Source organism: Agelaius tricolor, unplaced genomic scaffold, assembly GCF_023055355.1.
Source record: "Agelaius tricolor isolate 1412-34295 unplaced genomic scaffold, bAgeTri1.0.p SCAF_1, whole genome shotgun sequence".
NCBI classification, from domain to species: Eukaryota; Metazoa; Chordata; class Aves; order Passeriformes; family Icteridae; genus Agelaius; species Agelaius tricolor.
Genome location: NW_027269261.1, coordinates 80,313,097 through 80,330,752, shown reverse-complemented (window position 1 = coordinate 80,330,752; position 17,656 = coordinate 80,313,097). Strand labels below are relative to the sequence as shown.

The window sequence follows — 17,656 nt, the reverse complement described above, 5'->3', positions numbered from 1 at the left end:
TGGCTTTTAGAAATTATGAATATTCACCTCTTCTTCATACTTGTGTTCCCCTTTTTCTTGTACTATTTATTTAAAACACATGAAACCGGGTGGCACACGGATTCAGTTTCTCCAGGAAGCCAATTTCTGTCTCCAAATGCAGGAATGTAGAATTTCTATCCAAATTCAGGCATCAGTGTTCAAAGCGAAAATGAATGGGTAGGTAGGAGGGGACCAGAAAAGGGGAAAGCAAGGCTAAGTGCCATTTCCAGCTCTGCACCCCAAGCCCAGGTTAAGTTCCCGTACCCAGACACGAGTGGTGGACTCCTCCATCGCAGCCGAACCTTTCTCAGGCAGGGCGAAGCGCAGGTCCCGCACTCGGAGCTCTCCCTGCGGGACCGCGCGCGCTCTCCCGCCTTGCCCGCGCGCCGTTGGCGCCAAAGCGAAGGGCGGGGCCCTTCCTCCCGCCGCCGCCACCACAATGGGAGGCGGGGCCCCACCCGCGGCACCAGCCAATGGGAGCGCGGGGGCGGGCGGAGGTGGGCGTGGCGAGGGCTGTGAGTGGCCAGCCGGCCGTTCTGGCGCCAACTTCGAAGGGCATATAAAGGCCGGCGCGGGGCTTTTCCATTTCCTGCCGCCCGTCCCGCCGCCGCCGTTCCTCCCGCCGCCGCCGTACTCTCAGCCATGTTGTCCGCCCGCACCCCGCTCGCCGCCCGCCACGACCAGCCCCAGGTGTCACCCAAGAAGAACCAGTCTCCTATGAAGAGTCTGTCGCCCATGAAAGGCTTGGCGCTGAGTAACAAGGAGAACACGGTGAGCGCCCGCCCGCTCGCCCTCCCACCCCCCTGCCTGGCAGCGCCGCATCGCGCTCACCCTGCCCCTTTCTCCCCGCAGCCCCCCACGCTCAGCAGCGCCCGTGTGCTGGCCAGCAAGGCGGCCCGCAAGATCTTCCAGGAGGGTGACGGCAATCCGGTGAGTGCAGGACCCCCGGGCACCGCGCCCGCCCTTGTCCTGTTTCCCAGAGGCTCCTGAACCCCCGTTCCACTCCTCTCCCCATCGGTGGTCTCTCCTTGCTGCCCTCGTCCGAGCCCGCCGGTCCCCGCCCCAGCCCCTCTCCCCAGCCGGGCATTGCACCCCCGCCCCAGCCCCTCTCCCCAGCCGGGCATTGCACCCCCGCCCCAGCCCCTCTCCCCAGCCGGGCATTGCACCCCCGCCCCAGCCCCTCTCCCCAGCCGGGCATTGCACCCCTGCCCCAGCCCCTCTCCCCAGCCGGGCATTGCACCCCTGCCCCAGCCCCTCTCCCCAGCCGGGCATTGCGCCCCAGCCCCTCTCCCCAGCCGGGCATTGCGCCCCAGCCCCTCTCCCTCAGCGGGGGTCTCCACCCTCCCGGGCCCTTCTCCTTCAGGGAATCTCTCCCCCTCGCCGTCTTTCCGTCCTCCCAGCCCCCCCTCTCCCTCGGGGGTCTCCCCGAGCTGCCGCCCCCAGTGTCCCTCCGCAGCCCGGCCCCGCCCCGAGCCGCTCTCCCGCCATTCCAGGTGCCGCGGGGCGTGGAGGAGGAGGAGCCGCTGCTGCGGGAGAACCCCCGCCGGTTCGTCATCTTTCCCATCCAGTACCACGACATCTGGCAGATGTACAAGAAGGCCGAGGCCTCCTTCTGGACGGCGGAGGAGGTGAGGGGTGCGCGGCCACGGCCCCTTCTGCCGCTGCCCTGGGCAGGGTCTTCCGCCGGAGCACCCCTTCCTTAATTATCCTGTAATGTTTTAGGTGGACCTTTCCAAAGACCTCCAGCACTGGGAGTCCCTGAAGCCTGAGGAGAAGTACTTCATTTCTCATGTCCTCGCCTTCTTTGCTGCCAGTGATGGCATTGTCAACGAGAACTTGGTGAGTGTGTAGCAAGTCCCACAGAAATATCACTTTGGGTAGATAACAAGGTAATTCACGTGTTCAGGATGTTTGCTGGCTGCTCCAGCTGGTTTGCTGGATCATGGAGTGCTACAGCATTAAGAACACATGGGGCTGTCCTGTGTCAATTACCGAATTGGGGTTGTGTTTGTAATCTCCAAGTTTGCCCATCCCCACTGGGCACTGAGTGCTGCCCTGCAGCAGCATTTGGCTGTTTCACAGCCCTTGTTCTGCTTGTACCCTCTGTGCTCTTTCTAATGGGGGATAAGTCAAACTAAAACATTGTCCCATTTCCCATGGGACCAAAGAATACCTTCTGACTTGAAATTCTGAGGGGTTGCTGCTTTGTATATTGCTGTTAGTAATCCACATATCTGGAGCTAATCCAAAGATTTTGTTGGCTGACCCATAACTGGTCCATACAGCATTAATGCATCTAACATGCAAATCACAAACACTATTGCAAATGCTTATTTATTTCCTCTAGGTGGAGCGGTTCAGTCAAGAAGTACAAATCACAGAAGCTCGCTGTTTCTATGGCTTCCAGATTGCCATGGAAAATATACATTCAGAAATGTACAGTCTTCTCATTGACACCTACATTAAGGATTCAAAGGAGAGGTTTGTATTGCTTGATGATGAAAAGTTCAGAACTCAGTAAATATTCAGAATTTAGCTAATGCATGTCAATTGTTCTTTGACTTTCAGGCTAATTTTAGGATGTAAATTAGGCTTATATAAAAAGCCACTGCTGTTTAAGAGCAGCTTTACTTCACAATATCGTTTTTATCGTAAGACCTTGCTTACATTAAGAGTGAAACTGGAATCACTCCGAACTGAAATAAAGAAAGTAGACAATGTGAAGGGTGGAGCAGTCAAAGGGAGTATATTCAGTTTTAAGTGAGTTTTACTGCCACTTTAAAAGCTTGCTGTGTCATACCTATGTGAGAGGTCTGATGCCTTCATACTGTCAAGTGGATCCTGGTTAATCTCTAGTTTGGACAGCCTTGTCCAAGAACACTTGGTGAAACAGTTCTCCCCTTTATACTGTAATGGCAGTTCAGCTGGTGCTGATGTGATGGGTATGTGAGGGAAAAAGGAGTTGCTTGGAACAAATAGAGCTACATTGGTGCCAGTTAAGAGGGAGAAAGACAGTTACCAGGATGAAGGTGCAGAGCATGTTTAAGTGATCAATACTGTTTATGGCAGTGAATCCTCATTTTGCTGGTTGTGCTGATGTCTTATCCTTATGAGTTTTATCTTTCTCAGGGAATTTCTTTTCAATGCTATTGAAACGTTGCCATGTGTTAAAAAGAAGGCAGATTGGGCCATGTGCTGGATTGGGGACAAGAAAGCAACATATGGTGAGTACATCTATTGGAAACAAAGTGAAATTCCTCTCCTAAAGATGGAGGAATCACCAGTTCTCCACACTTCACAGTTAACAGGGATTGTTGGTGTCAGAGAGAGTACATGCTCTCCAATATAAGACACCGGTATAATTCTGAATGTGAAGAAAACAATTTTCATTTTCAAATGAGCTACTACTGACAGGAGATTTTTGTACAGTTGCTGACAAGATGAATAATAAGGTCATGTGGCAATCATATGCCTGACTACATGATCAAACTGTAAATTGCTGCCACATGTCAGGACATGTCATGGCCATCTATAGCCAGTAGACATGTCTGGCTGGGGACTGTAGCTCCTCTGCCTTGGTGATTCCTCCTGTCTTGCCTCAAAGGTGAGATGATACAAATCATTATTTCACTAGTATTGAAACATTTTTCATGGCCAAAGATGAGCAGAAATCAGCTGCCAAAATGACTGCTTCTTTTATGAGCCATCTGAAAAAGAATAATATTGAGGCTTGACCCAAGGGGAAGGAGCCTTGGCTTCAGCTACTTAGGAGCTACTTTGATTAGTTCCTATTTCCTCTCATGTTTGTTTTGTTTAATGATCAGAAATCTTCAATAATTTCTAAACACAGCCCATGATACACTTAGGCAAAACCAACTTCATTTGCTTTGCAGGATGCAGTTTGCAACTTTTGTGTATCAATCCTGTTTTCTGTAGGGTATTACCATCAATCTTCTCTCAACAGGAGAACGTGTTGTGGCCTTTGCAGCTGTGGAAGGAATCTTCTTTTCTGGCTCTTTTGCATCAATTTTTTGGCTGAAGAAAAGAGGATTAATGCCTGGACTCACTTTTTCTAATGAACTCATCAGTAGAGATGAGGTATGAGTCAAATTCTAGCAGTTAAGATGGTAATGTGCCACAGTAGTTCAAAGTAATGACACTCAATTGGAGCCTGTATTGTAAAACAGGAGTATATTTAGAAACAGGCAGGCTATAAAGCTCACTAAAGTGTGTAAACATGTGTCATTGTGGATCTTGCTGAGGCATATGAATGAAGTTAGCATTTTACTTCCTCTGAAGTGTTGGAGGGTTCTCACCAATGCTCACAGCTGCTGTGCCTCACACTGGCAGGACTTGCTTGTGATGCCTTCTGGTGAGGCAAAAAGTTGTCTGTAGGAAAGAATAACCTGGCAAAGGTGATGCCACTTACTCTGCTCTCTTAAATCAGTTTTCCTGAAATAATTTTCTGGAACTTTTTTCCAGGGTTTGCACTGTGATTTTGCCTGCCTCATGTTCAAGCACTTGATACACAAACCATCAGAGGAGAGAGTAAGGGAAATCATCATGAATGCTGTTCTCATAGAACAGGTAACTGTCTGCCTCTTGTTTAGCAGCTCCATTGCAATCAAACAAAGCTGGGGAGCTGTTTGGCATAAAACTAACCTAGATGATAGACTGAATGCCAGTGTCTGTTCATAAAATGCTTGTTACCTGCAGGAATTCTTGACGGAGGCACTGCCTGTGAAACTGATTGGCATGAACTGCACTTTAATGAAACAGTACATAGAGTTTGTGGCAGACCGGCTTATGTTGGAACTGGGATTTAACAAGGTGAGGCTCTAATACACTGAATGTTTCATGGGGAAAAGGCAATGTTAATTTCCTCCAGAAATACAAATCCTAAGTTGGCTACAGCAATATTGTTTTAACTTGTAAAATGATTTAGCAGTTCCGCTGCATTCTGTCTGGATACTCACAGAACAAAGAGCAAAAGGATGCTGTGGAAAAAGCTGTCTTAGTAGCTGTGCTTCTTTAGCTGCTTTACTGCAGCTAAAATAAGACAGGAACAAATAGAGTAAAGAAGGCTTGGGGCAGAGTTTTTGTTCACTACATAGTAAGGCTGCTGATGGCTCCTTCCAGCTGATCTCTAAAGCTCTTGCACAGTGAAAATGTGAGCACCTGTGGTGACTACAGAATTGCCTGTGTCTTTCAGATATACAAAGTAGAGAATCCTTTTGACTTCATGGAAAACATCTCTCTGGAAGGCAAGACCAATTTCTTTGAGAAGCGAGTAGGTGAATATCAGAGGATGGGAGTCATGTCCAAGCCCACGGACAACTCTTTCACCCTGGATGCAGAGTTCTGAGTGACCTGGGACCACGTGCATTCATGTGCATCCTGCTCTGCTTTCCACAGGGGAGCACTCAGAGTGTGCTGAGTCACTGTGACCTGATTTGCTGTACTGAAGTCCCACTCTTGTAAAGTGTGGTGATACTGGTGTACTTTAGAAGGCTGGTGTAGCTCCAGCGGTAAAACCCCTTTTAATTAGATTTTACCAATGGTATTAATGCACAGGATGCTCAGGTGTATCTTATAGCACATGCTATTCCACTCCATGGAAGATACAGGTACTTCTTTCTGCAAGGTGGGAGGTTGTGGGCACTGACCCCTGGCTTCTGCTGTTCTCACCATAAACAGGGAAGCAGTTAAAAAATTCCTGTTGTAAATTTGTTGAATAGTCTAGAAAACTCTGGAGGCAACTACATGATGACCTCACTGCTTTTTTAGCAGGTTTTAAGTTTACCATTTTAACTATTGTAATAGTTTGTACATAAACCTGGCACTTTAATGTTTAAAATAAACAACTGTCTTGTAATATTCAGCAATAGTAAAATGCATGTCAAAATCTTTTGCAGCCTAACCCTTTTATGACTTGTGCTTCTTTCTGGGTATGTAATTTAAAAATGGTGCTGTGAATTAAACTATACATCTTGAAATATATCAAAGAACAGGAAGAAACTTGGGATGAAAGGTGAAGAACTAAATGGGATATTCTGGGTACTGAAAAATAAGATGTAGCTGACTGGTGGACTTGATTGCTTTTTCTTTAATACCTGGGAACAGTATTTCATGTAATAAAGAGCTGGTTGGACTCAGTGTTGTACTGGCTTCAGTGTTCCAATGGGCAAAGCTGTGTGCTGATTTCCTTTTGAATTGCAGCTTTTCTGAGGAAATGCAGGGTCTTCAGGAAATAGCTGCTTAGTCATGTGGTTTATAGATATCAAGTGAAATGGTTGTGCTTAGCTCTGACTTTCAGACTGACTGCACTAAACAGATGTTTCAGGGTAAATTCAGCTAAATAAGGCTGGTGCAGTATTCTGAGCTTTTCATCATGCCAGTTAAGTCTTGGTTTTAATACTTAACAGTAGTGAAAACAATGTATACACTGCACCATGGTTATTCCACACTAAACAGAGTAGTAAAAATGAGTAAAAATAACTGATGTGTGTGGTCTAAAAGGAATCCCTCTGGTCTCAGAGTTCCTGAAAATGATCTGCAGTGAGATGAGATGACAGTTGGGATAGCCTGAAAATGGCTACTGCCTTGCCTTACAGAAGGAGTTTATCCATTATTTAGTCTAATATTCAGCAAGGAATGTTCTGCAAGCCTTTCTTTCCTCAAGCAGAGTTGAAGTGAATAGGCTTTTATAAAACTGAAAACCTTTTCCTTCACAGGAAAGAAACTGGAGGGAGTTTGCTTCTTGTTGCTCAAGTGCTCCCTCTTTGAAAGCACAGTATTCGTGGTGCTTCTTTGAGAGTGCTGCCTTGGTGTAAAATGAAGTGGCTTGCTGGGCTTTGCTCCTTTGCTCTTGATTGCACTGAGGGCAGTGGTGTGTGACTGCTCTTCCCCTGAGTCTGAAGCTGGCAGGATGCACAAGGCAATCCTAGGGAGAAAACCCCAATAAATAATTTAGAAAACCTCCCAAGTCTGGAGTTGAAGATGGAGGACTGTTAACTGACAGCTCTAATAATGGCCTTGCAGCCCTGATGCTGCTAACAGGTCAGAGATTGCAGTGGCCTGAGAATAATATATTAGGAGCTGGAATAGGGATGTGCTAAATTGGACAGCCAGACACATTATTTTGAAGCATTGAAATTTAATGCTTGTTTCTGCCTAAATAGCAGCATTTCCTTCTCAGCAAATTGGGCTTAGTGTTTTTTTTGGCTTCTCTCAGCAGTCAAAGCTTTGATCAAATTAAGTGATAAAAGTATCAGAAGTCAGAATGTTAAGGCTATGTTGTTTAGAGCACAAAGGAGACAGTGATAAAATACTGAGATTAGTTTGGACCTGAGTATGATTTAGCAGCATTCAATTTATATTCAAATCTGTTAATTTATGTACTTAGATGATGTAGAAAAAGGGTAAAACCTCTGATCTATGAGTAGGGTCTACCTGTATTACAGCCATCTCTTCCCATTTGATTCTTGGTACGTGCCAAGGATCAATGTGCAAACAATTAGGGCAGAAAGATTTCATCTGCTATCTGCAATCCTGGGAAATAGGAACTGCAACTATTTTCAACATAACATAGGATTGCTAGGAATTGATATGATGGCCAAGTAATCAGTTATAATGGGAAGTAGGAAGAACATTCCTTTTAGCCAAGCATTGCTCTTAGGGGGTAATAGATACTGTAGTTGTGCACCCATTAGAGATGGATTAGATAAGAATTAGGAGTCATTCAGAAGGAGAGCAAGGCTTGCTGTGGCTGCTGGTAATCTTACTCATGCTGCTGATGTTTGAATGCCTTAGGTTTGGTATATGTACCTGCTGCAATGCAAGTCAGTTTTTCCTGTACAGTCTGGAGAAAAGCTGTGCATCTGAAATGATCCCATCTATTTTAATTCTCTGTTCTCAAAAGGTTGAAATGTCTTGCTGTTGCTTAGTTTGAACAGATTATGTCCAAGTCTTGATGAAACACTTGTTTACTGAAAACGGATTACTTTCCAATTTGACACTTGATCCTCTTAAGAATTGAGGAGATAAGTCTTTTTATTTCCTTAAAAAATAACTAATACTCCCTCAAATAAATTTCAATGAAAATTGAAATGGCCTTTTGGAATATATTTTGAAGTGGAGTTGAAAGAAGCTGGAGAAATTTGAAGTGATGAAAGTGCAGATGTTTTTCTTTGTGAGTGAATCAGAATGGCTGTCTGCAATTGCCACAGAAAAATGGAAAGTGATTAGGCTAGTAGAGGAAAAAATACTGAGGGATAAGTAAAACTGGATGGGTTTGATGATGCAGCAGCAATGCTGTAATGTCAGTGGTAAATTTATGCATAACTGATCCCTAGCTACCCCCTGTGTTTCTGTAATGCTGTTAAAATTAATGGCTTTTAATAGCTGCAGATAAAATGGGAGAAGAGTAACCTCAAGCATAGTTCTTCGTGTTACATTTTTTACTGGAATTTGTTAAAAAAGCCAAACACAGGGGCTCAGGTAAGAAGAAAGCTTCCATAACTCCTTATTTGACACATTTTCACTTCACATTACATGTCAAACATTGAAATCTTGGCAGTGATTGACAATGATAAGAAGCACCCTAATGTCAGCCTTGTCCTCAGGAAGTAACTGCAACATCAGAGTGTAACAAGCAGAAAATCCCCTGATTTCTCAAATTTCCGAGGGTGATTACAGGAATTTGTGCCCAGAAGAGGTCAGAGAACAATTGCAGCTGCTTGTGCTGCAGCAGGGCACAGTCAGCCTGTGAGTCTGAAGGCACATTAACAGTCTGGGGTGATCCCTGAAGGGGTAACCACTTCCTCCACACCATTTCTCAATCAGAAACTTTTCCTGGCAGAAGCAGGGAGTGAAGGGAGTTGTCTTATTCCAAGCCTATTTTTCACAGCCTGCCTTATCTTAAGCTGTTGATTACCTCTTGGAGCTTTGGCTCCTCTTTTTCTGCAAAATGTACTATGAGAAATAAATGCTTTCATCAGGACAGGTTTAAGAGCTGCAGAGTTAAGACTCATGTCCTGTTTGCTGATGGACAGCTAGTTTTTTATTAGGAATTCATCCCTTGGGACTGAGATCCTATAAGCCACATAGACTGTCTTGGTTTCTGTGGTAAAACAATCCTTACATTAATGGTGAAAGATGCAGCTAATAGGAAAAATGTCTAATATGTGTCAGACACTGGTTTTACATTTCAAGTTATGCCCAATGGATTTTTGAAATAATGATAATGTTGAGGCTTCCTGTGCCTGCAGAGAAATGAGGGGAAAATCCCTTTAGAGAATATCTCAGCCCCCAGTGATGAGATCTGAGATCATTAATCAGCAGATAAATGGTAGTTGTAGTTTAGTATCTGCTCTTAGAGATAGGTGTGGGACTCTGAATTGGGTGAAGAAGGAATACCAGCTGTTAGTATTTTTGTTTTCTTAAACTTCAAATATCTAGAGAAAAATACCTTAGTGAAATGTTCTTTCAATTCTCTCAAATAACCAAATTACTTCTGCTTTTCTCCTGTTTATTTTGCAGTATGTAGTTTGTGCCATAAGTGATACCACTTTGTCCCTACAGCACTTGGGAGCATTTCCCTGATGCTGAACACGTGTTGAGGTTTTTCTCTTGGCCTAAGTGTGAAGAGTCCAGGGCTGGATAAACTCAAGTGCTTCTGAGATGCAGACTGGGGAAAAAATATCCCAGGCCGGTTTCTGCTACCTGTCACTGGTAAGTAATTTGCATTTTCTAATTACTGTAGGACTTAGCTGAAAGTAGGAGAGAATTTGCAGTTCTTAGGTGTCCAAATCTTGAGTGTTGAGCTTGCAAAAAACCTTAAAAACTGAGCTGTATTTCTGTTCTTTTTGGAGTCGGGGGTGCTGCTACTTCTGTAACAAAGTGCTGCTGATATAATCAGGGATGGCTTGGGTCATTCTTGCATGCCCTGGATTGGGTCTAGCAGAGAGTTGAGTTCAATATTTTGCTAGATTTCCATTTTAACAAGGATCAAGTAAACGGATTGTCAGGTAGCTAAGACTTAATGCCATCCAAACAAATTGTGGGGTAATGAAGCCAGTCATGAAGACTGAGGTATTTGGCCCCAGAGGAAGATGCCTGCAGGTATTGATTTGCAGAAGGACTAATATTCAGGCAAATCAGTTCTTGCAATCTAAGTATATCCTGCATATATTTCTGGAGAAAGGGCATCTCTGGATTCCTGGCTCCAAAGGTGCAGCACCAGGGAAGGACAGTGCATTTCTGTTCATTCCACATTCCTACTTCATGCTCATCTGCATCTTTGGCAGATGAGCACTTACACAGCGCTTACACAGCTTTTACTTTCACATTTTGATGGTAGTTTCTGATACCTTTAGCCACATTGCCAGGTGTTTTTCCTATCCTTCTCTTAGGTAGGGAGCTGCATACCTTGTTTGTCCTTTCAGTCAGAATGCAGCTCCCAGGTGCTCCCCAAGGTGTTCCCAGTGCTCTGACTCAGAGGCATTTGTGAGCTCGAGTGGATCCGAGGCAGGCAGCAGCAAACACCAGCCTTGTGTTGCTGTTTCCAGCATCCTTCTGCAGCCTTGTGGGCTGCTCTGCTGCCAGGGACTGCAGGGAGTCTGCTTTCTCACTGGGGTTGGCCAAAGCTTCCCTGCTTCTCTCTGGTAGATGTTGCCTCATTAAAATGAAAATATTTTGTCAGCATTTATCTCCCAAATACTCAAGCAGGAAAGCCGTGATATGATTCAAAACCAAGATGAAGCATTTGGCTTCAGCAGTGTTTTTTGTGGTGGCTCTAGCACTTCCTGTAATGATTTTGGTTTGATGTGATCCAGGAGTTTGCAGTGAGTATGTTGAAGTGCTTCAGAATATATCTCCATCTTCCCAGCCCTGGATCTCTGCTCTGGGAGACATTGAAATGTATTCTTCTGATTTAGGACACAAGCAGCAGTCATGAGTGGCCACCTGCTTTAGTTTAATCCTGATTCTATAAGTAGCAAAGATTATGTTGACAGTTGAATTTCCCTATCTCTGTCTCTTCTTGGTATTTAATTGAATGATTTATCTCTTCTTGAACTTATTTTCTAGGTGAACCTCAAAAAAGGAATAACAAAACCCCTGCACTTCTTTGCTTTAAAAGTTAACATTCAGCAGGCAGCAGTGGCTTGGCAGGGAAACTGTGGAGCAATGAGCAGCTGTTGGGTGAAGGTAAGAAATAGGGTTGGAGGTAAGGGAGTGTTTTAGAAAGGGACATTTCAAGATGGGGAAATATTGGCTGGGGCAAGTGTTTAGTGTCTGTTCTGGCTGTAAATTTCTTCAGTGTCACTTAAATGCAATGTCAGCTATAAGGAGGACTAAATGTAATTCACTCATAAAAGAAATTGAAATATTAAGTGTATATTGGATTTGGTAATAACTTTAGGCAGAACACACTAGGTTTATTGGAGGGTTAGCAATAACTTTGCTGTTTCAATTACTGCTTGTGAAAATTGCATTTCATTCTATTGATATTACTACTGCAGTTACTCTTGATAGTACCATAAATATGTAGAGATATACAGACTTTGGAAAACTTATTCTGATCGGGGTTTATTGCAGTGTGTGGATTAAGACTGGCAAATGTTGGGCCACCTAACAGGATTATTTTGAATACACATTTTCATAAAATGGTTATCCCTTGTCAAATTGAAAAGCTATTTACTATGCTAAATAGGCTAATTTTATGGTAAGTTTTTAATTTTTCCACCTTTCCATTATTTAGCTGTGATGCTGCATTTGCTGCTAAATCCCTGGGATTATATGTGAAGAGTTGGATGGCTCGCTTGCATTTAAATTAATTAAAGCAAAAATATTTCAAATGAAATGTTAAATATTGCTGTGTAGATATTCAAGAAGCAGATGTGATTTCACCACTTTTATCCCCAAATAACACATGCAAAAGCAGATTGTGAAACATTTAAATATGCCTATACACTCAAGTGTAGCTTTGCAGGCTCCCCAGGGGAAGGAATTTTGTGTGGCTTAGGGAAAATTGTTCACCACGATGGAGTAGTTTTGTTTGAAGAAGCCTTTTGGGAAAGGGCTTTCCAAAGCCAATGGTCTCCCAGCCGGTCTCAGAGGCTGTGTGGAGGTGAGCAGCAGGGCAGGGTGCTGCCGTGCCCCTTGGGGCGGCACAGGTGGCTCTGGAGCTCTCCGGGAAGAGATGGGTGTTCCCATGACCTCGTGCCTGCTCACACCCCACCGCTCTGCCCCCTCTCACGTTCTCTTTCAGCTGTCCTGTTGTGCAGTAATTTGTGCTGAAACACGTTCCCTGTCTCAGGCAGTACACGTGGCTGTCACCAGGGGGGCTCCTTGGTAAGGAAAGCAGCAGCTGCTCCAGCAGCTCGGTGACACTGCCAAACCCTGGCTGTTTATGCAGTGCCAGGTGGCTGTCACACCTGGGGAGAGCTGCCTGCAGGAGCTCTCCCTCCCTCCCTCTGTGAATGGGATGGGCTCCACATCCACATCCACAAAGCTGGCTGCTTTGTTGAGTGCAGGGCGAGAGGCTACACGTGCAAATCCTGCTCTGCTCAGGATTTCATAGCAATGGGGTACAGGCTGCTGTGGGTTTTGGGGGAGCTGCTTGTTCTGCAGCATGGGTGCTTTTCTTATGACCTCACAGACATGGGACTAAGTGGCCTGGTGGCCAAGAAGGCCAAGGGCATCCTGGCCTGTGTCTGGAATAGTGTGGCCAGCAGGAGCAGGGAGGTCATTCTCCCCCTGTACTCTGCACTGGTGAGGCCACACCTTGAGTGCTGTGTCCAGTTCTGTGCCCTCAGTTTGGGAAGGACATTGAGATGCTTGAGTGTGTCCAGAGGAGGCAATGAGGCTGGAGAGAGGCTGGGAACACAAACCCTGTGAGGAACAACTGAGGGAGCTGGGGGTTTTCAGCCTGGAGAAAAGGGGACTCAGGGGTGACCTGATCACTCTCTGCAACTTCCTGAAGGGTGGTTGTAGTCAGGTGGGGGTTGGTCTCTTTCTCCAGGTAGTAACCGATAGAATGAGAGGACACAGTCTCCAGCTGCACCAAGGGAAATATAGGCTGGATATTAGGATATTAAAAGCTTTTCACGCAAAGGGGGATAAAGTACTGGAATTGTCTTCCTGGGGAGGTGGTGGAGTCACCATCCCTGGATGTGTTTAAAACCAGACTAGATGTGGCACTCAGTGCCATGGTTTAGTTGAATGGGTGTCAGGGAATGGGTTGGACTCGATGATTTTGAAGGTCTCTTCCACCCTGTGATTCTGTGATTCTGTAAATGGAAGTGCATTGTGTGTGCTAATTTACCATGCAACACAACAGCAGAGGATAGGAGTGGTTTTCTTGCAGATGTGTCATGTATTTTAGTGAATGCCAGACCTCTGTTTGTGCTCTCTTTTATTCACCTCCCTGAGAGCCCTTTTTGGACTGTGCTGTGCTCTTTTTGGGGTGCTGGGGCCATAGCAAACAAGCAGTATAGCTCCTGTAGAGAAGGACTTCTTCAAGTGCCACCCCAAGTGCCCTCAGTGGGAAGAGATTCTAATGTCTGTTAATCTTAACTTCTTCCCTCAGGAATCAAGGTCGTGGCTCTCTGGCTCTCCTTGAAGCCTTCAGCAGATAAAAGCAGTCCAAGCAGAAAGGTGGATTTAATGGGGTGAGAAGAGAGCAGAGAGGGGCTTTTTGTTCTGTCCTACAGATCCTCTAATTGGGGTTGGTTCTCAGCTCAGGGTAGTGTCAGTCCAGAGTAATTATTTGGGTGCAATCACATGGTGAATTGAGGTTGAGGGGTTAAAGGTGAGTTTATTAGGCCTGAACCTCTGCTGCTGAACAAAAGCATCAGGTGATACTTAAAGCAGGTACAAGGGGGAGTGCATCTGACTTGCAGCAAAAAAACCCCATGTATTGCTGTGCTGGTAGTTCATCTAAAATTCATTTTAAATGGGCTGTGCTGTAAACTGAGGTGTTACATCTCCTGAACTGCACAAGTGCAGGGGCTCCCTGTGGGGTGTTTACCTGGGTGGCTTAGAGGATTGAACCTGTGTTCATAGTGCTGCCAGCCCCAAGGTGTTGGGATGTGGCTGTTGGCAGGGGATGGGGCTGGCTGCAGTGTGGTGCCCAACCTCAGCTCTTCCTGCTGCAGCCTCACCACCCTTGGGCACAGCAGCATCTGCTTCTGACTGTGACTTGTACCAACACCCATCCAGGAAAAGCTCTCCAACAGCAAAGTGCACTTCAGAGCTGCCACAAATGCTTGGTATGAAAATTCAAATGCCTGGCTTAGATGAGCTCTGAAAGCCATTTTATTTGGGGATTAGTTGTGCCCTGCTTATCACATATTAAAAACATAGTAGGTTTTTCTTGCCTCCTCTACATGCAAACAGGCAGAATCCACCAGAAGTGCCATGGTAACGGGCTGAAGCGATGCTGTCTGCAGTGCTGCAGGTGCTGTGCCTGCAGCTGCTATGGGTATCACTGAGCTCTGTTGACAAAGCATGGGGTTGTGAGACTTACTCTAAATATTTGCCAGAAAGTTTGCTTGGGGATGGTGACTACTGTGATACAGGATAGCTAAAAATAGAGTTCTTGCTGGTAGTTTTTCAGTGTTTGGTTTCACGGTGTGAGATGTGATTTTCAGAAGAGTTGTACATCTCCGTTCCCCCCTCCCTGTTCAATCACAGCATCTTTGAAAATCAGGTCTTTTGTGCCTCCCAAAATCAAGTTCTTAAATAGAATACAGACTAATGGAAAAAATAGATCTTGAAGTCATAGTAGTGAGGGTTTATTATGGGGGTTGTTAATGCCCCGTGTGTCATTTTAGAGTTCACCAAAAGGAGATTGGAAAGGAAGTCTCACAGTTGTGTAGGACTTGGGAATTAGCTGCACAGGCTTTTCAAGTTGTTTATGCCAAAGAGAGACAAAAACCTGAGGAGGAAGAAGTGGGCTACTGTGAGCCACAAATAACTTGATCCTGCCCTTGATGAAGTGAATGCTGCCACTCTGTATTGTCTGTGAGGGAAGGCTGGGAGGCTCTTACCCTACCCTAATTAACTGACTGCTGCCTTAATGCCTCCCAGGAGCCTGGGGTGATGCTCTGTTGTGTGCTGTGGGAGCCCACTTGGTCCTGAGGCTTTGCAAATCATGTTCAAGACCTCCTGAGAGGTAAGTTAAAAACATGGCTTTTTTTTTTTTAAAAAGCCATTCTTACTTTGGGAGCCTGTAGAGCTTTCTGGTAAGGAGGCTGCTTCTTGCTTTGTGCTGGAGGTTCTGCTGAGGTAGAGAGGCTCAGAATTGTTTTGCTGTGGGTTGAATTGTCTCTGTTTACCATGAATGTATTTTCCCCCTGAAACTGGGTATGAGGGTCCTCTTTTCATGTGGAAGACTCAGGCTTTGAGATGGAAATGGGTGTCATGCCCTTTAATTTTTCCTGTTGGGTCCCTAGCTCTGTGCTTTAAGCTAGAACTAAGTTGCAGGAAGGTTCAAGCCTGTGTGTCAAATCAGCAGGACTTTCTTAACTAATGACCTTGAAAGATTGGCCTGGAATGGGTGGACTTCTGATTCACCCTTGACTAGTGATGATCTGACCTTATTGGAAGCATGAAGGTGTGGGGAGTTAATGTGCCTCTTCCAAATGAGGGATGAATGGGTGTTTTACAGCTGTCTTTCAGGGAATGGAGGTTCTAATAAAAGCCACTGTCCCTAAGCAGAATGTTGTAATTCTCTGTGTGTGTTACTATGGTGCTCCAGAAACTATGGATTGCCAGGTACTCTTTCAAAATAATGGGTTTTTTAATTATTTATACCTTAAGGGTCAAAAGAGGTTTTGTTTTGTGAGGTTACAGGAACAACTGGATGAGTCAGAAGAACAATTGACAGTGCTATTGGAGGAACCTTGATATTTCTAACAGGAAGTTTGTAATTAAGCTGAATCACCGTGTCATTTGTGTTACCCAGATCCATGTGTCCAAAAAATATTATTAGCCTTGTGTTGCAGGGCTGTGGCTCCATTCACAGAGCTGAAGGTTGCTAAAGCTTGGTTTTGTTAGCTCTGCTTGTGGTGCTGCTGCCTTGAAATGGGATTTGAAGTGTGGGAGCACCAGGTCAGTGCTGAAGTACCATGGTATGTGTTGGTAGCTGAGGTTTCAGTGTGCATCCAGCCTTTCTCATAATCAGGCACTTGTTGCTAAGTCTTCTCTTTTCAAGAGGCTTCCTGTACTGTCTGCAAGAAGAGTAATTTCCCACAAGGCAGCCACATTTCCTTGGTGCTGATCTTAATTAGGACAAGTATGACAAATAATGTTGCCCTTAAAACTTAATGAATAATTTTCCCAAACAGTTGTTAATTATTACATAAAGCCACTGCCCTCAGACTTCATTGAAATGATGCAGAAGATGCATATTTCTAAATATCACTGTCAAAGTTTATTCATCTTGGGCAATGAGCTGCTGGGATGGAGCAGGCCTGTGGTAGCATGAAAAGCAAGTGCCACGTGTGAAAGTCCTGGCATTAATTTCATTGAAGTCTCTATGCTTATGACAAAGAGATTTGTATCTGGGCTGGTAAACCCAGTACCCCTTAGAGCTGATGAAGGGGAAGGGGCAGCTTATCTGGCCAGTGTCAGACAACAGCTTCCAGAGGGATGGAAGGTGCCTCATTTCTTTTCATGAATGGCACGGCAGTCTTAGGGATTAACTCTTGTTTTGGCATTTACATCTGGTGCCAGGAATTCCAGCTTTACACAGCTGGAATCACATCATCTCCCTGATGCATCTGAAGCTTGTGGGTTTTTAAATGGGATCTCAGTGCTGCCCAGCTGCTGGTACCCTGTATCACACCGGGGTCAAGCCAGTCCTCTGGTTCCCTCTTTTGTACCTCACACAACCTTTTCCAGACCTTTGCTGAGCAGGCACTCTGTTTGCTGCCTAAATCCCAGGGATTATGTGATTGCTGAAGTGGTGAACCCGAGGAGGGCAGCTTACACTAATGCGAGCGGCGGGCAGGAGCTGCAGCTCCTGCAGCCAAATCCAGCCCTGCCCATCTGTCAGAGCTGCCCTCCCTGGGCTCACAGGTTATCCCTGAGTTTTTAAATGCTGCCTGTTGGGTTGGGAACTGCTGCATGCTGGTCTCAGCCAAGGCAGATAGGCGCACAGAAGGCAGTTGTGGGGCGGCTGTTTGGGTGGGAATGAGAGCATCACAGAGCTTGCTGAACCCAAAGCCATACACCTGCTCCTCTCATCCCTTCACATGGCAGCCTCATCAGTGCCTGTCTCCTGAATGTGCATCTTTTGCTGCTGCTCTTGTCTGTTACACGTTTTGGTTTGAGTTTTTATTTCCTCTTTGTGTGATCTGTTTTCCCTCTCTCTCTTTGCACATGCTCCCTCCCACTTTGCCCTGATGCTGTGCTCGCTGTAGCATCAAGGCAGCCAAGATGAAGAGTGCAAGCAGTGAGGTTCATATTGGGTCTTTTTTCATTTGTTTGTTTGTTTTTTTTCTTTTTGTTTTGTTTGATGCTTGTGTCTGTGGAATATGGGTGAAAGGAGAAGAAAGAGATGTTGGAGCATCTCTGCCCAGGTGGGTGCAGGCAGCCCTGAACTCGCATGGAGTGGATGCTCAAGCTG

General features: G+C 45.4%; 1 protein-coding gene across 1 annotated transcript; it reads left to right on the top strand.

Moving 5' to 3' along the window:
* Positions 1-548: 548 nt before the first annotated feature.
* On the top strand, positions 549-6,172 carry RRM2 (ribonucleotide reductase regulatory subunit M2). The gene is made up of 10 exons (XM_071440951.1): positions 549-792; positions 874-951; positions 1,515-1,649; positions 1,744-1,860; positions 2,369-2,502; positions 3,151-3,245; positions 3,986-4,119; positions 4,504-4,608; positions 4,738-4,851; positions 5,234-6,172. The coding sequence occupies exons 1-10, from the start codon at positions 664-666 to the stop codon at positions 5,384-5,386; spliced, it is 1,194 nt and encodes a 397-aa protein (XP_071297052.1). The 5' UTR covers positions 549-663; the 3' UTR covers positions 5,387-6,172.
* Positions 6,173-17,656: the final 11,484 nt, after the last annotated feature.